The sequence below is a fragment of the Hippopotamus amphibius genome, chromosome 6 (genome assembly GCF_030028045.1).
Source record: "Hippopotamus amphibius kiboko isolate mHipAmp2 chromosome 6, mHipAmp2.hap2, whole genome shotgun sequence".
In the NCBI taxonomy this organism is placed as follows: domain Eukaryota; kingdom Metazoa; phylum Chordata; class Mammalia; order Artiodactyla; family Hippopotamidae; genus Hippopotamus; species Hippopotamus amphibius.
Window position 1 is genome coordinate 83,976,224 of NC_080191.1, and position 22,770 is coordinate 83,998,993.

The 22,770-nt window shown below is 35.7% G+C and overlaps 1 protein-coding gene across 12 annotated transcripts in view; it reads right to left on the reverse strand.

Moving 5' to 3' along the window:
• Nucleotides 1–907: 907 nt before the first annotated feature.
• Nucleotides 908–22,770, reverse strand: part of FAM135A (family with sequence similarity 135 member A) — a 113,862-nt gene continuing 91,999 nt past the window's right edge. For 11 of the 12 annotated variants that reach the window (XM_057739289.1, XM_057739294.1, XM_057739290.1 and 8 more), the window contains 6 exons: nucleotides 21,718–21,809; nucleotides 21,125–21,222; nucleotides 19,104–19,255; nucleotides 17,085–17,195; nucleotides 6,438–6,551; nucleotides 908–2,342 (listed from right to left, as the gene is read on the reverse strand). In XM_057739289.1, coding sequence (XP_057595272.1) covers nucleotides 2,137–2,342; nucleotides 6,438–6,551; nucleotides 17,085–17,195; nucleotides 19,104–19,255; nucleotides 21,125–21,222; nucleotides 21,718–21,809 — 773 coding nt within the window. In that variant the 3' untranslated portion in view covers nucleotides 908–2,136. Of the gene's footprint in view, nucleotides 2,343–6,437; nucleotides 6,552–17,084; nucleotides 17,196–19,103; nucleotides 19,256–21,124; nucleotides 21,223–21,717; nucleotides 21,810–22,770 lie in introns of those variants that run through there. The other variant, XR_009054333.1, reaches the window with a different exon arrangement.

Here is a 22,770-nt window from a genome sequence, read left to right on the forward strand (position 1 = left end):
GGCTATAACTCTGGTCAGATGACCACATCTAGCGTTCCCAGTTTCCACCGGTTTCCCAAGAGTGGTTCTCCAGCCTTTCTGTCGATTCTGTGAACTCCCTATATTCTTCCAATAAATTCTTTTTCTGCTGAAGTTAATCACAATGGTTTTTGTTGTTTGCAACCCAGAATTCTTGCTGGTATACACTTTAATGAGATTTATTCTCTAAGAGTCAGTTGTACTGTTTCGGATGATCATTTCCCCCTCCCTCATAATCTGGCCCCACCCCTGCACTCTGAATTTGGAGGTGAAGAGCGTATGACAGTTTCCCTGGTAAATCAGAAGTTAAATCTGTTAGACTTGAAACCGTAATCACTGATGTGTTTTTAAAACTGTATTAAAACACCAACCAACCAACCAACTATGATCATCAGAGCAATTTTCCCTTAAAAAGAATGATATGATTATGAACAAGAATGAATACTTTGATAAATCTGGAAGATTATTCAAACTTAAAATAAGTTAAACTTCTTTTTTTAGTTAAAAAAAAGAAATGAAAAGAAATAAAAGAAAAAAAGTATGATATTTCAAAGTCAGGACTAAGGAAGGTGAAGATGAAAAATGCGTGTAGCAAAAATACATGGTGAATAATGCATATATTTACATTTTCCAGTTATAATGCACTTGGTATATTATTGCTTAGTCAATTCAAAAATTTTCATGTATTTTTTAGAAAGCGAATTATGGAGCACAATCGATGAAATACCTTTTAACTACACTTAATATATGCAAATGATGTAAATTATAAAAATACAAAGGCTCTAAGTTATACAATCACACTGGTCTATAAAGTTAGTTAATATAGTCTATCCAATTATAAATAAAAATATACCTCTAGTATTCTGAAAATAAGCAAGTGTTTTAGCTGTTCCTCCAGATAGTCATTTGTTCATTTATTAGCAGCAGAGGCAATAACACAATGCTAAAAATAAGCATGCATCAATTTTACAATAGGTACTTACAAAAGCCTTCTGTCTATCACAACTGGCAAATGCAAATACACCTTCTACCTATCCTTAGTGCATTATTATTTTCACAAGTAAAACAGGAAAGGAAAATAGTGAATTTAATGCTATTCAGCACCTTGAATAAAGTCAAGAGACTTAACATTTCCATATATCAAAACATTTGCATCTGTATCACTGAACACGTAAAGTTAATGATTTTGTTCCATTTGAAACATGAATTATTTTATTTACATTACTCTTTAGTTCAACAAGTTTTAACAATATTTAAAAATTATCTAAATTCATAAAAGTAGTTCATAAATTTCAACATTTAATTATTATGTACATACAAGGAAGTCCATGAAAAAAGTTAAAGAAATGTAGTCAGAAAGTTCAAGCAACATTTCCAAATTTAACTAAATTCCAACCCAATCAAGGCAGAGGACATTCAAACATTCAAAAATCTCTAGATGCTGCTAACATGAACATGAAAAGTTCCAGTAATAAAAGTCAATATGAGAAATAATGTTGAAATCACCAGTAGAAAATATATTTTAATAGGCATGACATATGTTTACTAGCAACAGTAATAATGATTTTTTTGTAGAAAACGTTTAGAACATTGTCATATATGAACTACCCAGTTTGAGAGGGCAAAAGAGTTGATTTCAAAAAATATATTTTAGCAGCCATAATTTTATTTCCAGTTAAAACATAGTAAAATGTTAAAAGTAAAATTTATGATTAACTAAATAATACCCCAGTACTAGAAAATTTAAAATCCCATGCTATTCTAGCAATAATGGCCTCTAATACGATGTGTCTGATGTAAGGATCGCGGAAAGCCAATAATAAACAATCAGACATACATGTGGGCTTAAAGTTTCACTGAAATACTTATGTAGCAAAATATATGAAAAAGTAATAGAAAAGTAAAAAGATAAAATTAAAAAAATATTGCACAGCCACATTACCTAGAAAGTAAAGTTGATGTTTAAAAAGCTCTAAACATGGATGATATAAATTATCTTCCATATAAAAAGGTATAAATATTTCTTAGAACTTATCAGCATCTACAGTTTAATATAATACATTATCTGAATCATTGTTGAATGAGGTAATTGTCAAGTCTCTACCAATGTTTTTAATCCTACTGAAAATATTTGAGGGCGGCAACCAGAAAGAATTTCTCTAAAAATATTTCGGAATCCAGAACAGCTATATGGGCAGCTCTCCCAATGAGTGAATCAGCTGTATTGGGCAATGCATTGATGACATTATATCGAACCAAGTTACAGTCCTTGCTTTGCAGAACTGGGCGAAGCAAGTTGTGGATCATTTCTGAATAGATCTGTCCTATGGAACGAATAGAAAAAAGGAAAATGTTCACAAGAAGAACTGAAAAAAGTTCTATGCCAACTTTTATATAATTTATAAAATTTAGTTACATTATTTCCATTTAAAGCAGAAAAATGTCTTTTAAAAGGCTTTTTTCCTTGAATATCACTTTTGAGGCTGTTTTAGAGAAAATATAATCACATTAATTACCTAGTCTAGTAAAATAAATTTATTATACATTTTGCCAACTTGATATTTTTAATTAAAAGCAATGAACATAACAAATAGTTTTCTTCAACATTAAGTCAATTACGACCCATTATGAAAGTAAAGGAGCCATGCTGAGACATTCTGATGGGTAAAATTTAAAACGAGTCTAGAGCAAATACTTTAAAAAAGTTTGCAAGGCAGTCAACATTATTGACTGCCTTGCAAACATCATTCCACATATTTCCACATTATTTTGAGAAAGAATAGCAACTTCCCATAATCAGAAAATGTGAGTTTAGCTCAAAGATCAAATTGAGAAAAAAAAAAATTTCTTTTTTTTTTTTTTTTTTTTTGACCCGCAGGTTTATTTAATGCTTGGTTTTGCTTTTAACTCCAAAGTCGTGCTCTTCTCTCCCTTTTTTGGTTAATTCTTAGAATGGATTTATTGAAGGCATGCAAAGCCTAAAAGATAAAGGTTACATACATATCACATAAAAGCACAAACTGCCTTAAAAGGGGTGAGACAGTTTTCAGTGCTCACACATTGCTGTGTCACTAACAGATGCATGCTCACACACGTCCATCAGAGGTGAATTTTAGGGAGGCAGGTATTCAGAGGAGAGGCAGGATGTAGCCGAGAGGAATGACGAGAAGGAAACAGTATACAGAAATATAATTAGAGAAAGAAGAGAGAGGTGTTTAAAAGAGGGATCAATATCATATAGATTTCACAAAAAACGGTTTTAAAAACTTTCTTTTTTTAATTGAAGTATAGTGGATTTACAATAGTTTATTAGTTTCAGGTGTATGAACACACTGATTCAATATTTTTATAGATTAAACTCCATTTAAAGTTATTATAAAATATTGGCTATATTCTCTGTGCTGTACAACATATTCTTGTAGCTTCTTCATTTTACACATAGTAGTTTGTATCTCTTAATCACTGACCCCATCTTGCCCGTCCCCCATCTCTCTTCCCACTGGTAACCACTAGTTTATTCTCTTATCTGTGAGTTTGTTTCTGTTTTGTTATATTTATTCGTTTGCTTTATTTTTTAGATTCCACATATAAGTGATATCATATAGTATTTTTTAAAATTAATTAATTAATTAATTTTATTGGCTGTATTGGGTCTTTTTTGCTGTGCACAGGCTTTCTTTTAGTTGTGGTGAGTGGGGGCTACTCTTCATTGTGGTGCGTGGGCTCCTCACTGCAGTGGCCTCCCCTGTTGTGGAGCACGGGCTCCAGGCGCGTGGGCCACAGTAGTCGCAGCACATGGGCTTAATAGTTGTGGCTCACAGGCTCTAAAGCGCAGGCTCAATAGTTCTGGCGCATGGGTCTAGCCGCCCCACGGCATGTGGGATCCTTCTGGAGCAGGGATCGAACTCGTGTCCCCTGCATTGGCAGGCAGACTCTTAACCATTGTGCCACCTAGGGAACCCCTATCATATAGTATTTATCTTTCTCTGACTTATTTCACTAAGCATAATACCCTCCATGGTCCATCCATGTTGTTGCAAACGGCAATATTCCATTCTTTTTTATGGCTGAGTAGCATTCCATACATCTTCTTTGTCCATTCATCAGCTGATGGACAACTTAGGTTGCTCTGATATCTTGGCCACTGTAAACAATGCTCCTATGAATACTGGAGTGCATATAAATTTTGGAATTAGCGTTTTCTTTGGTTATATACCCAGAAGTGGAATTGCTGGATCGTACAGTAGTTCTATCTTTAATTTCTTGAGGAAACTCCATATCGTTTGCTACAATGGCTGCACCAGTTTACATTCTCACTGCAAATGTACGTGGGTTCCCTTTTCTCTACATCTCACCAACATTTGTTATTGTGATCTTGTTTTTGCATTTTCCTGATAATTAGTGATGTTGAGCAGCTTTCCATGTGCCTGCTGGCCTCTGTACGTCTTCCTTGGAAAAATGTCTGTTTTGGTCTTCTGCCCATTTTATAATCTGTTTGCTTTTTTGATGTTGAGTTGTATGAGCTATTTACATATTTTGGCTTATTGGTTATATCATTTGCAAATATCTTCTCCCATTCAGTAGGCTGTCTTTTTATTGATGGTTTCCTTTGCTATGCAAAAGCTTTAACACTGAAAACTTTATTTAGGTCCCATTTGTTTATTTTTGGTTTCGCTTCCATTGCCCAAGGAGACAGATGCAAATACTCTATGACTTAACATCAAAGAGTGTTCTGCCTATGTTTTCTTGTAGGAATTGTATGGTTTTTGGTCTTACATATAGATCTTTAATCCATTTTGATTCTAATTTTTATATGGTGTGAGGAAATGTTCTAATTTCTTCTTTTTACATGTAGTTCTCCAGTTTTCCCAGCACCATTTATTGAAGAGACCATCTTTTCCACATTGTGTGTTTTTGCCTCTTTTGTCATAGATTAATTGACCATAGGTTCATGGGTTTATTTCTGGGGTCTCTTTTCTATTCCATTGATCTATGTGGCTGTTTTTGTGCCAGTACCATGCTGTTTTGATGACTGTAGTTTTATAGTATAGTCTGAGGTCAGGGAGTGAGATTGTCCAGCTTTGTTCTTTTTTTCTCAAGATTGCTTTGACTATTTGGGATCTTTTTTGGTTCCATATAAATTCTAGGATTATTTGTCCTAGTTCTGTGAAAAATGCCATTGGTATATTGATAAGGTCTTTAGTTGTGGTATGTAGGATCTAGTTCCCTCACCCCAGATCAAACCTGGGCCCCCGACTGGGATTGCCATATATACATTACTAATAAGAAAAAAATATCAAATTGTGCACTTAAACAAACAAACAAACAAAAACCCTCCACCTCCCCCCCCCCCCCCCAAAAAAAAACCTGGGGCCCCTGCATTGGGAGCACGGAGTCTTAGCCACTGGACCACCTGGGAAGTCCCTTCTGGCATCCATTGAGATGATCATGTGATTTTTATCCTTTGTTTTGTTAGTGTGGTACATCACATTAATTGATTTGCAGATACTGAACCATCCCTGTATCCTTGGGATAAATCCCACTTTTGGTGCATGACCCCTTTAATGCATTGTTGAATTTGGTTTGCTAATATTTTGTTGAGAATTTTTGCTTCTATGTTCATCAATGATACTGGCTTACAATTTTCTTTTTTTTGTGGTGCCTTTGTTTGGTTTTGGTATCAGAGTGATGTAGAATAATGTAAGTCTTTCTTCATCTTCAATTTTTTAGAATAGTTTGAGGATATTGTTAACTCTTCAAATTTTTGGTAGAATTCACCAATGAACCTGTGTGGTCCTACACTTTGTTGTGAGGGTTCTTTTTTTTTTTTTTTTCTGATTAAATTTCATTACTGGTAATCATATGTTCATATTTTATATTTCTTCCTGATTCAGTCTTTGGAAATTTTAACTTCTAGAAATGTATTAATTTCTTGTAGGTTGTTCATTTTATTGGTATATAATTGTTCACAGCAATCTCTTATGATCCTTGTATTTTGTGGTGTCAGATGCTGTAACTATTCTTCTTTCATTTCTTGATAAGTCTGCTTGCTGCCATGTTTGACTAAAACTAAAGAGCAGCTGAACGTGCAGCACAACCATTACTGCAACCACCAATCCCAATAATCCGGAGGAAATTAAAGCATGGATTACGTCTGAGCCAATAAAATGGAGAAGCATTTGCAATTAGATGAAAAAAAGATTTCAAAAGAACAACTACTGTGTTATTGGCCAAAATATCTTACACAGCAGAAGAAAGAAGAAAAATAGAGGAAGGATAGCTGTTACTATCAGCATGTGGAAAAGGAAGTCAAAGGAAAGAGAGGACGAGAGAAAGAGAGAACATGAGTGCAAGAAAAATGTGGGAGAAACTCATGTGTAGACATAACCCTTTGAAATACTTCTGCTTTACTCTGTTACCTGACTGTTTGTCCTTTAAAGCTGTCTTGCACATTTCAATGCGGGCAGAATGATAAGGAACATAGCGATCCTGCAGGGAACCCACTAGTACAATGTTTTTGAAATAGTGAAGCCCTGTGAAGAAAAAATACTATGTTACAATGCAATACTTAACCAGATCTACAGTAACTTATTAGCATCATATTAAGTGACCATAAACTTTATTTCCTCAGTAGTATGCAGCTTATGTCTTTTTAAATACCTGTGAATTCGCTCTCCAATTTCTATATATTCGCTACCAAAACCCGCAGCTTCACTGTATGTAATTTATGCTGATATGAGAAATGTGTGTTTGCACCGAGTGAAAGCAAGGATAGTGGTGTGGGGGTAAGGGAGAAATTGGATAAGGTGGACTAAAATTCTACAGCAAGTATTTCATGACATTTTTACTTTCCAAAGGATATTCATCAATATTTAGCATTATTTCCCAAAATAACAAAAATATATTCTTCCATAAAAACAAACAAAATACCCTATTTAAATCATTTAAAGCTGACATCTTAAGTTTTCATTTGACTCTTGCCTAATATTACTTACATTTTCTCATTTAAGCATGATGTCAAGAAGATAAACATTTGATTTTGCCAATAAAAATAACGAATTTTTGTGATCCACCCAACAGACTTTTTTCAGGTCTCTTTTAATTTATTTTTCAGTAAATTAGGTGAATTTAGGGCTTGTGTCCTTGGGATACTTTGCTAAATAATTCATTTAAGTACCGAAACCACATTCTTCACCTCTTTAATACCAGTAATGTTCTGGTTTTACTATTTGGCTCAGACTAGTATATACAAAATCAAAATTTTATATGATCATTAAATAAGATACAAATTAATAATGGTGACATTAGAATTGGGTGTGTAGTACACAGAATTTTGTTCTGGAACATTCAAGAATAAAATTTTGATACTTTATGTGCACTGAAATTCAGATTCTTAGAGACAGGGCAACTGTGGGCACTACGGTGGACCCAGAATACAGGAAACCTTTGTAGACTTTGCTCCCTGTCTTCCTTGGAACTTAAGAAGCCTAATGATGGGAAGAGCTGAGGCTGACACACAGCCAAGTGAAACGGTATATACCCTCCGGGTCAAATATAAGGTCATCCCCCCTTTTCCCAATGAGAAGATACAACTTTGTGGCCTCCTGAATATATAAAATTCTAGAGATATAAGTGAAATAACAGAATGTCTATAATGAGGAATTAACTCAGTTGCATAAGCATGTTTAAAATATTTTAGAAAGATTAAGATAATTTTTTTCCCGTCCTCACATTTCACGAGACAAATTCTTCCCCTTTTGGCAATACTTGATGACAATGTCTTCATTGGTGCTACTTTGGGAATCATCTGTGTGTCCTAGAGCAGAGGTCTTTGAACTGGTACCTATCCCCAGGGGTAATTTAAGACTCTCCATGGTGTAGATGGGCATTTACAGCTTTAAGAAAATTGATTTCCAGATCCCGACTTCCATGTGAGCGCTTTTCTAAAAATGACTTTTCCTTTTCCTACTTTACAAGAGAAAGACATTTCTCCAATCTATTTCAGATCTTCTATGGTGTATGGCCCAGGGATATAAAATCTCTGGGAGAACCAAGCAAAATATAAATGAAGTCTTACTTTCTCTTATAAAAAGTAAGTTTGATTTGACCGGTTGTTTGACAATAAGAAATGGCCAATGAGATTTTTTTAAGCTCTTTATTGGCGTATAATTGCTTTACACTGTTGTGTCAGTTTCTGCTGTACAACAGGCCAATTGGATTTTATGGCACATATTTTCCACAAATTAAATGAGCTAAGTCTGTGACTCCAATTGAATGAGTTGTCTTTATATTTTTATAAAAATATAATTATAGTAAATATATACTACCTCATATGCCAGAAAATATATCCTTTGCAACTATTTAAAATTATACAAAATAGTCTTAGGTGTCACCATAAAATTATACAACAGGATACAAACTTTCCCAAAATTCTTTTAAGGGGTAAACGAACCAAAAATGTGAAAGCCACAGTCCTCTGGTACATCATCTTCACTTCCAACCTAGTTTGTTTAGGTACTGTACTTTCTGAATCTAAGTATGATGCTGTTAACTGAAATTTTATCCCAAACTGCATGAAACCAGCCAAGTAACAGCACAGTTGGCTTTTTCTTTTATCTAAAAGGTGTATTATATGTGTCCTCCATAAAGGCGACCACATTGCACAGCTCCAGGGGCATCACAACCATCACATCGACAGGAATGACACCGCACAGCCGGTGGCAGCCTTGCTCAGGAATGGGTATTTCTGTACTTTGCCTCAAGCGACCAGCATCTTCTACCTTCTCTTCACTTGTACTTTGACCTTCCTGTCTCATGCACACAGAAGCATCAGGAGAGAACTTCCACAGACTCCTACCTTAACACAAACCCGCCTCTCACGGCTGTACCTTCTCTTCCTGCCCCTACTCCTGCCTCAGGCCAGCCCTCTCACTCCTACACTACGTCCCACTCCTTCTGTCTGCTTAAGGACATGCCTCTAGTTGCTTGCTGTCCCATCCTTCTCTCGCATCAACAATTTTCTCCTCTGGATGGATCATTCTTGTCAGTACGTAAAATATTATAGTAGTATATTTCCCGTCTTAAAAAAAAAATCAATCACTGAATGACTCTTTCCTTGGACTTTATACTCCCCTCCAATTACCACCCCATTTTCTTGGCACTGCTCTATTTCTATGGTTTATATTGTAAAAGTGATATAGTCATTACATTAAAAATTAAATATATCTTTCAAAATAATCACTCCTCTCAGAGATTCTGCTGTGCTTCCACAGAGAAATGACACTCAGGCTGAGAATTCACTGCTTTAGACTGAGATCCTGAAGAGGAGCATCTGTGTCTCCGCAGGTTTAGGCAGCTCAGTGGAGAGGAAGCATGCAAACCAACAAAGGGAGAGGAGGGGGACATCCAAGATACCCTTTAACTCTCAGATTCCATGATGATAGAAGAGATACAATCACAGATCCTGACACTGATATCAATAAACGATATTATATTTTTAAATGTGATTCCCAAGATAGCACTGCACTTTAAAAATGCATTTTAAATTTAGTAATTATTTTAATAATACTTTTTCCAACAATAATGTATTATTACTAATACTGTGCTTCTCTATGGAAGGTTTGCTTTTTATATTAGCCAACAACCAAGTTGAACAGACTCTGGCCCTCTTTTGAGTCTTCTGGTTTCCATTCCTGTGTAGCAGAGCTGGCTGGAGGGGGCAGAAACTCAGAGAGAAACACGGTAGTCCCCGAGGGGCAGTGCTGGTGGGAATCATGACAGCACTTCACCGAGCTGAAGTCCAGCTGATGACAATGTCTGAGGTCTGTCTGGGGAGCCTGGTACTGTGGGTTCATCCTCTCTGCACCTGCACTGATTCTACCTGCTCAGAGATGGCCTCATCCCCTGGCCTTCGGGTTAGCATTTCACTCAGCCCAAGGTGACTAATTCTTGGTTGAAAAGTTACCTCTAACTTGGGAAAGTAACACAATTTCCGTATCTATAGAATGAGACAGTTTAACTAGAAAAGTTTCTAAATATTTTAGTTACTTTTCAGGATTGCTAAGAAAAAGATGAAAGTAAATGTTCAATATTTTTCTGAACTGTATAATTACATGATTTATGTGTGAATCAACATTGTAATGGCAACTTTCATCTTCATTATCTTAGTCTTCCTGATATTTTTGGCTGCTAATTTTTTTTCTGAAAAATTTAATGAGTTTTAAATCAATTCACACTGACTCATTTCTGTTTACTTTCTGCAGCTGGCAAAAATAGCAGTTCTGAACTGGTGGCTTTGCACCCCGGGGAACATTTAGCAGTGTCTGGAGACAATGCTGTTTCTCACAAGCAGGGGTGGGGCATGCGAGGTGTTGAGGGGTGTGTGCATTACTGGCATTTAGCGGGCAGAAGCCAGGGATGCTGCTAAATATCCTACAGTGCACAGGACAGACCCTGACAACAAAGAATATCCAGCCCAGAATGTCAAAGTGCTGAGGCTGAGAGGCCCTGTGCTTTCTAAATGGACATAAGTCTACACAATATTAAACTATTCTTACTTTTACTCATTTATTTTACATACATTTGAAAGAATTTGCTTCCTAAAATACTGTGTGCTGATGCTGATGCTTTCCTACACTTTCAGAAACAAAATACAAATGTTAATTACAAATCAAGTGATACCTATTATTAAACACCTCTAATCTGCTGGAAGAAAAGATTATCTCATACCATAGTGGCACAGCAGGAGACTTCTTTAATTGTTATATTTTACTTGTCAGAAATCAAAAGCTGGTAAAGACATTCTAAGCAGATGTTTTTAGGAAGATCTTAAAATAAGGATATCGTTCTTTGGCTATTTTCGAGCCCTCATCATGGAATGCAGGAGCGCCCCTGGTCCTTCTCTCTATGGAATCTTGACTACTCAGCACTGCTGTCACCTAATCTAGATATAGTTCACCGTTTACTTTCCACATTGCACTAGTTCCTTCATCTTTCTTTCCCTTGATAGTCAATGTGGACATGCTAGTATGCTGCAACTATACTGTGTAAATTATTTATATATCCTATCAGCAATAGGTAGAATGCTATAGGTTTTTTAGTTAAAGGCTGCTATAAATTTTAATTATTATCATATGATATCACTTACATGTAGCATCTAAAAAAAGGGTACAAATGAACTTACTTACAAAACAGAAACAGAGTTACAGATATAGAAGACAAATTTATGGTTACCAGCGTGTAAGGGGTGGGCAGAGGGATAAATTAGGAGACTGGGATTGACATATACACACTACTATATAGAAAATAAATAACTAATAAAGACCTACTGTATAGCACAGGGAACTCTACTCAATACTCTGTAATGGCCTATATAGAAAAAGAATCTAAAAAAAAGAGTGGATATATGGTGTATGTATAGCTGATTCACTTTGCTGTACACCTGAAAGCAACACAACATTGTAAATCAACTAGACTCCAATAAAAAATTTTAAAAATTTAATCATTGTTTATAATTGTAATGCCTTAATCAAAAAAGATAATTTCCTTTTAAAAGTAACATTTCTATAGTTCTTTACAATACCTGTTGTGTTCAAACAACAACAAAGGCAATTCACACTTAATAAATATCTGATTTTTACAAAAAAGATAGCATTTCTTAATTGCTTTAGAAATCATTCAAATTATTTTAGGTTTTCTTAATTTTAAAATATGAATAGCTTTTGATTAAGGAAAGGTGTTAACCAATGATATGCTGCAGAGAAAAAGACTGTTTCAAAATGAAGACCCATGGGGAGGCTTTGCTTAAATAAACAAGGGAAGAGGGTAGAAGGCTGGATTTTGCTTTAGACAGGTGATTTTAGGCTTTCTCAAAAGAATAGGAAATTGGCCGTTCAGATGAAACAGAAAGCAATAATTGGATCAGGGCATCAAAGACTTTGTAGCTTTAGCAGAGTATAAAGAATTTTATGTATATATACAGGTGTAGCAGTTTCCTAGGAATTGGCTACTCATTTCTCATAATTCTTTAAATGATAAAAAAAAAAAGAAAAAAACATAGCTCAGAGAGACTTGTTTCAACTCCTGTGACATTATAATTTTAAAATCAATTAATGAATATTTGTTGATATTTAAAACTACAATTAGAAACACCTTCTCAAGTTCTTGAAAACACACATTACTGGCTTCACATGACCTGGTCTGACCATGCACAATGGCTGCGGTACTAGTTTCTGGGCCGAGGTGGTGCCTGGCCGCTCTGTGCATCTGTGTCCTCACCTGCAAAGTGAGGCAACAGGGCTCCTACTTCATAAGGTTAAACACACCCACGTGTACGACAGCTCTAAATGAAGAGGTACCTGAACTAAAATAATATTAGTATTATAGATTATAGAAATTTGCTTTCACATTAACATCCTAAACCTATTTTAGATGTTTTTTAGCAGAACTGTCAATATTACTAGCTATAAAAATTATTCAAATCAATTATTAAAATTATCTTTGTTATAAGATTTCTACTTGTAACTAGAAATGAATTTATTAGTATACACCCAAACTGAATTATTATTATTATGGAAAATAACATTTAGAGCTATTATTACCAACAAATATTTATTGAGTTTCTTGCTATTCAGAACGATAATCATTTTACATGAATTATCTCACTTAACCTTTAATGGTCTTGTGAGGAAGATACTATTATTCCCATTTTACCAATGAAGAAACGGAAGTATTTAATGTTTAGATCAAGTAACCTTGCCAGGGTTTCAGCTAAAACTAATACCTACATGTACCTTCAAAGTTTGTCTTTTAAACAGTGCTACATTGGTACAACCAGAGGGGAGATGAAAGTCCTGCCATGTATTAAAAGGCAAATAATAAATTAATAACTTATAAGCAAAAGTTTTAACTAATCCTTAAAAAATAACTCAAATACAAAAGATCTACTCATATCCACAAATAATTATAAACTTAATGATACAAATATCTGTTCAGATGGGAAATGAAATGGATTACAGAATTTTTAAAGTAAAATTTTGTAGTAATTTTGTAGTTATGCTTTCTTTAGTGTTTTTATTTTGTGATGTTGTTATTAGTGCTATTGCTAATTAAATCTTACTTTGGAAAATTCAGTATAAAATACACAGATCCCAGGGAACACTTACATACAGTTTTGCCTTTTATACATTTCCCATCCTGTCAGCAGCACTGGTACAAACTCCATAGCTACACACAATGTTATACATGTAGCTACACACAATACACGTAGCCACAAACAATGCTATACACGTAGCTACACACAATACATGTAGCCACACACAATGCTATACACGTAGCTACACACAATACATGTAGCCACACACAATGCTATACCCGTAGCTACACACAATGTTATACATGTAGCTACACACAATACACGTAGCTACACACAATGGTTCTAGTCAGCGTAAGTTTTTCTCACATGAAAACTGTGATGTATTTGATTTTGTAGGAATATCTTGTGGTTGTGTGAATCAGGTATATATTTCTGTGTACTGTAAATAACTTATTGTTGTTCTTTGTACCCTTAGAAACAAAATCACAAAACTCCATTTACAAAAGAACTTTTCTTTCACTGATTCTAATAACAGACAACACATGAAATAACCATTCCCAATTCTCTAATATTAATAGCAGTATTTAAGGCAGAATCTTGAAAAGGTTAAAACAAGACTCAAATGAAGTGGGCTGTATTCAGTGACTAAACCTGTCTCGTGTTCACATCAAATGTCTCAAGAGCAGGATGAAGGACATGGTGAGAGGATGGAAAGAAGATGAGAAATAGACGTAAAAGGCCACGGTTCATATTTACAAGTTCAAGCTACTTCAGCCTTCACCAAACATATGGGTCTGATTTTCAGCTCACCATACAACATTTGACCTGCTTTTGGATGCTGAACATAATCACTGAAAAGATCATTCATTGATTCAATGGGTTTACAGCCAACACCTACTAAGAAGAACTACAGTAAATGCTGAGGGTACACGGCGGGTGGGAAACGGCTGCCATGAGAGAGCCTACTTAAGGAAAAAAGGTTCAGATACATAAAAATGACTGAATGAAATAAGCTATAATGAGTACAATAAAAGAGGTTCATATATAATGTTACAGCAGTTCAGAGATGACGTTAACAATCTTGGGATGTGGTTCGCAAAGAAGAGGGGTCAATCAAAGATGACACTGAGGTGTTTCAAATCAAGTAGTCTAGAGAATGGAGTACCATTTAGAAAAGGTCAAAAGGTAGCAAAAAAAGAAACTATCAATTTTAGACACGTTTAGTTTGAAATATAAGCACAGATATCAAGCAGGCAAATGAGGAGTGGAGTTCATTATTGAGGTCAGTCCTGGAGACATAAGACTTGGGATATGAAGTTATATATGGGGTCTCTGACAGCAGAGGGGCATTAAATCAGATACGGCATCAAGGAATGCCTTGAACAGCCGCTGGTGCTGGAGTGTAATTTTAGAAGATGAAGAGAATCCTTGCTACAAAGGTGGGCAGACACATGGGGAGGAATGGCGGTAGAAGAAGCATGGTGAAGGCGAGGAAGCACAAACACGTGTGATGTGACTACAGCAAAGGATGTGTGTGTGCAAAGAGGAGGATACAGAGCACGTAAAAGAACCAGGAACCAGATATACAGGATTTGATGCCCTAAGCCATGGAATCTACACTTCACCCTGAAAACTATAAGGTACTCTGGAAGATTTTTAAACAGAAGCAATATGGTCTGATTTAACTTTTAAAAAATCAGTTCATCCAATGTGGAAGTGAGACTGCGGAGAAGAGGGCATACAGGAGGCAGGGTAACCAGTTTGCAGGCCAGAGTACTAATCTAAGTGAAAGTGATGAAGGCTGAACCAAGGCAGTCACAAAGGAAGGAAAGGGAGGCTCCACCAGCTACCAGTAACTCAGTAGCTGTGGGGAAAGGGAGAAAGAGGAATCAAGAACAATTTCTAAGTTTCTGGCTGGGGAGACCCAGAGAAGTAAATCTGAGGGGAAAGAAGAGGTGTCTGAACACAATGCACTTCAGGCACCCATGAGACATCTAAGTAAATATACTCAGTAGGCAGCGGGACACGTAGGCCTAGATATGCTAATGTTTGCAGGCAAACAGAAGGAAGTAGCAAAGTCCTTGCTTGACGGCCTTGACTTTCACAGGACGGGAAGCAGAGTCATTTGTGGAACTGAAGGCAGCAAAGGTAGTTTGAAGTCTGAGGAAAAGAGGTGAAAAACTTTAAAAGGAATGAATAGGAAGCTACTAAGAGATAACCAGACGGGGAAGCCAAAGATGTACAGCGGTACCCACGTGCGTGTCTGCATGTCCTTCGTGGCAGAGCTCAGCAGGACACGTGAAGAAGCCATAGCACAGGTGTGCTAGATAGCTAGGATAGAAAACAAGGGTGACAGTGTGGGAATGATGACAGATCAGGAAGGGGATGAAACCATGACACGCACGGTCATCTTAGGAAGATGGAGTAGGGATCTTAACTGAGTCTAGAAAGTAGGTGAGAATAAGGGAGTGAGAGAGAAAGGAGAACAGGTTATTATAGAATGGAACACTGGGTGGAGTGTAGCCATGGGTAAGGGTTCACAGCAGAGGGGAATGGAAGGTTACCGGAGTTGAGAAAGGCTCCATAATGCTTGGCGAATCATCTAAAGGGTCGGCTCATCAAATTACCAAAAATGATGCCAGGATTAAGTATATTAAGATTCAAGAAAAATATCTTTTCCTAAGCATAATCATGTAACAAATATTTGTCAATGAACTCTTCTCAAAGTTCTCACTGAATATGTGAGGAGGGACCAGAAGATCATTACATTAAAGAAGATGAGAAGGCAGCAGAGCTTGGTGGTACGAGCCTCAAAGGAAGCAGTTTCCTGTGATGGTGGAGGGGTCACAGCTGGGTGGGATGGAGAGCTGGAGGACAGGCTTCCGCCTGAGTGGGCCTCAGCAGATGAGAGATCGAAAAACCCAGCTCTTCTACAGCAGGGGTGGCAGGGTATGGCCTGTGTGACCTGCACTGCTGCCTTTTTTTTTGGTAAATAAAGTGTTTTTGAAATGCAGCCACACTCATTAGCTCATGTATTATCTACAGCTGTTTTTGTGCTACAATGGTATGTTCAGTGGTTACAACTGAGACCCTATGGCCCACGAGCCAAAATGTTTACTATCTGGCCATTTAGCAAAAAAGTTTGCCAGCCTCTTCTCTATAGCCAGGGGGAGTGGGGAGGTGGGGGCAGGCTGCAGAATATCTGGGTTTCAGTTACGGCTCCACTTTCAGCAGGAAGTGGACACCACATTCTTTGAGGAAGACACAGATGAGGGCAGTCTGTTCTCCTCAAGTGGAGACTTCAAAGGACGCAGTGGAAAGAATGTGCCGGAAGACATGAGTGTGAGGATGAGTCTGGGAGAGACGAAAGGTCAGAGGTGAGGTTGCATATAGAGTGTGAGAACGAATGGCAAAGGGCCAGCTGGGGACTTCTGGGAGTAAAAGCTTAGAATATACATGTAGGACAGGGAATATATTTAATAATGGTTAATGAGAGACGAGTAACAAGATTCATCTAGTGGTGGGATTTGTAGAAGGAATAACTATTAACAGTTTAGTTTCTGACATCTTTCAGAAATGCTTATAATGGGAAAGTAAAAAAAAATATGTGGCAGTTTAAAACAAGGGCTGAGGATTGGGGCTGGGGGCAGCCAGAAGGACAGGAGGGCCAGGACATGCACAGGCCTAGTTCAAAACCCGACTGACTGACAGCTCGTATGAATTACACATGCTAAAATTTGGGGGATAATTTCAAAGTAGCTGTGCAGCTCACAAAAAATAAATACAATCATGTAAAAAAAAAATTACACCATGCTATCCATTGCTTAGTTTTAATTGTGAGTCTATTTCATTATTAAGAAATTAGAACCGATACTTTTTTAATCACCAGAAAGACATATTGATAATTTGCTAAAGGTTTATTTTGAAAAAAGTTTTCAAGTAAATGTTTTCAAAACTGTTACTATATACTTACCTGCTTTATTACTAAGCTTGTATAAGAAAGTTTGGCGAGGGTCTGAATGATCTCGACATGTCAATTGCAAAAGAGAACCTGATTTTTTCCATTTCTGCATAAACCACAGACCTAGAGAGTTACAAACAGTATGTGATATGTGAGAGTTATAAACTGGAAATATATAGTACCATATACCAAGGTTATTCACTTTAACATATATATTTCACTTCAAAACATGGTATCTCCCAAATTAGCATTTTGTTGACAAATAAAAAATATATTTGCAAAATATTTCCATTTTCTGGTAACAAATATAAACATACACAGACACACAGAGGTTAATGATGGGTTAACAGTGGTTGACAGAGGGCTTCTATTTCTACCTCATTCAGTAATGAAATAGGTAATGGTCTATGAGGAACAAATTTGGGAAAGTTACACCTTTAGATACAGTTGTTCAAATTATAATGAAGCAGAGGGAGAAAAAACTTCAAACACAATAGTAGATCCACACACCTGAGCACTGAGGCTTTGCAGACAATCGCAGGTCAGTCATGGGAGACTAACTGTATAAGGACCAACTCTTAGGATGAGCAATTGGATAATGTTTTCTACTAACAGCTGAATATAGTTGTCATATTTAATTTCATTTCTTTATATTATCAGTTACCCATATTTAAATGTATCTTCCCCTTAAGTGAAACCTCAATCACTCTAGAGCTGATTTTCAAGATTGCAGACTATTCATTTCTACTTTTGTTGATTCTAATATTACTGAGGTGAACAGGGGAGGAAAAGAGGAAAAAACCCTTCAACTGATTAAAGCTGTCAACTGGAAGTCTACTTGGGGAAAGGTTTAGTGAAGAAAGAAATTCAAAAGAAAAATTCAAAGTACTGCATCCTATTCATATTGGGTTCTATTCTGTATTATTTGTGGATTTCATTTTCCTCACGCCCTCTTTTTGAAACTGTAAAAATCTACAACTAGCTAGATTTTTGAATACCACCATTTGAAATGGGATACAAAGGAAAATGGTATGGCTCATCTGTCAATAAAGAAGTAGAAAAGAAAATGGAAATAAGTTTCAAGGCTCAGTGGAAAAAGTCAGAATGAAACCTAATTCTTACAATGGGAATCAACTAACTAAAATATAAAAGCCATTTTAAAATTCTAAGGGAAAAACAAAGCCAAAAAAAAGGGCAAATGAAGTATCAGATCTTTCTTAATGAGAATATTTATTCTAATCAAAATTGGGGTCTTGGGACTTCCTAGGTGGCGCAGTGGTTAAGAATCTGCCTGCCAATGCAGGGGACACAGGTTCGATCCCTGCTCCAGGAAGATCCCACATGACGCAGACCAACTAAGCCCGTGTGCCACAACTATTGAGCCCATGTGCCTCAACTACTGAAGCCCATGCGCCTGGAGTCTGTGCTCTGCAACAAGAGAAGCCACGGCAATGAGGAACCCACACACCACAACGAAGAGTAGCCCCCACTCGCTGCAACTAGAGAAAGCCCGTGTGCAGCAACGAAGATCCAATACAGACAATAAATAAATAAATAAATAAATTAATGGGGTCTTAATTTTTAAATTCTTTAAAAAGTTTATAATTTATTTTCTCATAATATCCCTTTATCATTATCAAGCCAAAATCAGTTAACATTCTATATAAAATATTTTATAATTTTATAATATATTAAGTATAGATATCTATTTCTTATCTGCTAAACTAATGGAACAACCAAATAGCTTGCTTATAAGATTAACATTTACTGAAAATATTTAAAGTTTAATGATAAAAAGGAAAAAAATTCTCTTGTGACTTGACAAATGTCTCAATATGATATCATTTTCTGAAATGAGTTTTATCAGCTTATTTCATGTGCATGACAAAACAGAAAAATAGATACATCTTTTGCTTCATGAAATTCCAAGTATGTGACAAATTTGCTCGAAAATAAACACCAGAAAATATTAAATTTGTATTTAAATCTTTTCTCCACACATTTTTTAAACTGAACAATAAAACTTCTTACCTGTATTAACAAGAGCACTGCTATTATAAAGTGTACCAAGGTGAGGTCCAGAAAGTGATAGAAAGGTATGAAGTTTGTCGAGGTAATATTTAAAGCGTGGCCTTGTAAGCACTGAACGGATTATTAAATTGCCCAACGAATGTCCAATAAAGCTATAAGAGAAAAAAAATGACATTTCTCCCATAGCATTAGTTTTAAAAACAAAAATCAAAGCTGCTACCACTATACATAGATGTGAAATACTGAGAATTTAAAATGCCCCAATATGTTTTAAAACTATGCTTTGATACTTTAAAGTAACATCACTTCCATTTTGAAGGAAAAAATGTGAGAATGTAGCAGAAAATTCCTATTATTATATAATTTATATACTTACTCTATAGAAACAAGATATTACTTAGAAAATTTTTACTCTTACTTTGTAATTGCTTAGAAAGAAATATATTTTTAAAGTACTAATATATTGACTAGATGATAAATATGTCTTTAGGTACACACACCAATTGTTTACTTAAGTCATGATTTAAAACAAAATAATGAAATTATATGTATAAGGATGATTTAGGAGACATTATATCCCAATTTCTCCTATTCTCTGGTCCACCGTCCAAGGTGGGGGAGTTCTTTGACTAAATACTTTCAAGCCACAGGAAAAATATGTGCATTTTCTGACTATAAGTCTAAGATTATACCAAAAGAATAATATTTATAAAGCATTTCACTTTTATTAAGGAATAGTTTAAACCAAAAGAGCCTTCTTGCTTACCATTATTTTATGATAGACAATGTACGAATCCCTGGGGACAACTAACAGTGAAAGAAGAGAGCCTGAAAGCTGTCCTAACAGTGGTTTACGGACATAACTAGAGAGGAGCTGCAGACTTCCTGCAGCTGTGAAGTAAAGTTTGATAACGAACAGTCCATCAACCAGATCAAGCTTTTGGATAACGGGTAATTATAACTGACAATTCAATCTAAAAGAGAGCAGACTTTTGTGGATGAATGAAAAAACTGAAACAGACTTATTTTCTCATCATAAAATAACAAATTAATAAAAGGAATACAAGATGACTTCAGAAAATTTAGTAAACAGATTAAAATCCACAAATGAAGAGAAAAACCAGAACAAGAAAACAACCCCCCCCATACTTGCATCTCCCACCATATTTTACAAAAATCTGTTTTTAAAAAATGACTTCAAAGAAAACCCTGCTTCTCTTCGTTCTTTGCCCCTGCCCGACACTTCAAACTGGGAGCAAACCCTTTAAAAGCCTACAGCGTAAAGAGCCAGCTTCCTCCTCTAACCTAGCTGGGATGAGAAAGCCGTCAGTTCATTCTGCTCTTTTTGAGGCAGGAAGATTAGTTTTGATTTTTCTTTAATTCTTACTGGCCCAGAAGAAACAAATACTTTCTCTTTCTCGTGTCTATTTGCAACATCTGTGATTAAACAATCAGACACAGTGGTTCAGTCATCATCTCCTGCTTGTGGAAAGCTGACTCTCAGAGTACAGTCATGACACTTTGAAAGTATTTTTACAGTTTCAATTGTTTATATATATCCATTTCCCCAAAATCTTTCTTTTTGGTAACAGCTTTGTAGAGATACAATTCACATACCATGCAATTTAGTCATTTAAGGCGTACAATTCAATGCTTTTTAGTGTATTTACAGAGTAGTTCAGCTATTACTGCAAGCAATTTTGGAACATTTCACCACCTTAAAAAGAAGACCCCCCTCAAATAAAATAAACCCTACATTCTTTAGTTATCACCTCCCCCACCATCTTCCCCAGCCCTAAGTGATCTACTTCTATCTCTATAATTTTGCCATTTCTGGACAATTAATATAAAGAGAATTATATAATATGTGGTCTTTCCCTAAAATTAAAAAAAATTTTTTCCCTTTGAGTTGTGGTCTCCTATATTTCAGAATAGGACAACAAAATTACCAGAAATTCTGTGTAATTTTTCTATAATTCATAAAGATAGAAAAACAAGTTATGTAATATTATAAAAGTTACCTTATTTTTGAGACCGTTAGACTATATATCTGAATATATTGTATTATCTCATCCAGAAGACGATCAGTCATGCTATCAAAATCAGCAAAAGTATCATTCTAAACAAAAGCAAAATAGACATATTATATACTGAATATGTATAATTACATAAAACACTGAATATAAACATTATTTTTAATTTAGGTATTGAAAATATGGTTAACAACCAGTGTTTTTTGGAGAAGTTAGTGAATGTAACACATTAAAATGAACAAGCAGTGAATTTCTAGGGAACAAAAGGCTCAGTGTTCTTAATAACACTTCATTTAGATAACTGTTTAGCCCACTATCAGCACTGAACATAATGTTATTCATAATGGTTTAATAATGAAATATTTGCACAGAAATGCGAAATTCTAGAAATTTTGCACATGTAAAAAGTTCATAAATCGAATTGTAAACCACTCTACTTCCTTAGGATGTGCATTAATGTTAAACTTTACAGAAATCAGAAAAATTTTTTCTACTACTACAGGTGTTTTTTAGTCAGCAAATGTTTAGGTAGAAACGAATAGAAAAATGTGTGCTTCCACTGAAAACACAGCCATCTGTACCTGATTTCTCTCAGACATAAGAAAATCAATTCTCTCCCCAGGCAGTCCAAGTTCAATGTAAGTTTTTACTAACCGGAGATCTGCACTGTTACCTAGAAAATGAAGAAAATGAAAATTATGCCTAAAGGGCGAGATACAGCAAAAGGTACAATGTGCATCCTCATATGTTGTTACACTTCTTGAGGACAAGTGTAGGGCCTTTGCCAGCTGTGAAGAGACAAGGCCCTGCGAACCAGAATCCTCAGTGTTTATTTCACAGCTGATTTCCATCTGCAAACAATGCCCTCCAGCAGCCTGTTTCTTCAAGACATCCAGTGGCACTGATACTTTCGCCCCAGCTCCCCCACCTAATGGGGTCTGTCTCCCCATCAGCACGCAATCTGCTGACCGCTGGTGGTGGCAGCTGTCAGTGACTGACCCAACAACTCTTTACCGTCACCCTCTAGAAGGTCATTTAACCTACCCATTTTAGATTTTGATTTAATCTGCTGACTTTCCCTTTGGTGGTACTAGATTAGATGATTCATTTAAATAACCTAAGGTAGTTAATTTTAATTATTAACTTCAAAGATATCTACAAATACAAAATATTTATAACATAGATATAACACATAAACATAGATAATTAGTATTGTTAAATATTAGTGGCTTTTCAGTTAATTCCTTTGGCTTACTTAGGAATATATATACATCATTATCAATTGCTGAACTTTTACTTTACCCTTCCAATATTTACTTTATATCGTTTGCTATGTCATGCACAGACAGAATTAACTGTTTTATGCCTGACTTTAAAAGAAATACCTCTAGCATCTCACTACTAGGTATGTTTTCCATGGGCTGGAAGTATATATGCTTAATTAAATTAATGAACTAGACTAGTGCTATTTAAGGCTTAAAGTTGGGTACTTAGATGTCATAATTGGGAATGAATATTGAATTTTATCGATATCACTTAATTTACTGATATAGTATATTTTATTAATAAATTTCCTTATATTTACCTATTTTTGCATTTCTGGGAGTTAAATCCTATTTGCTGTAGTTACTTTA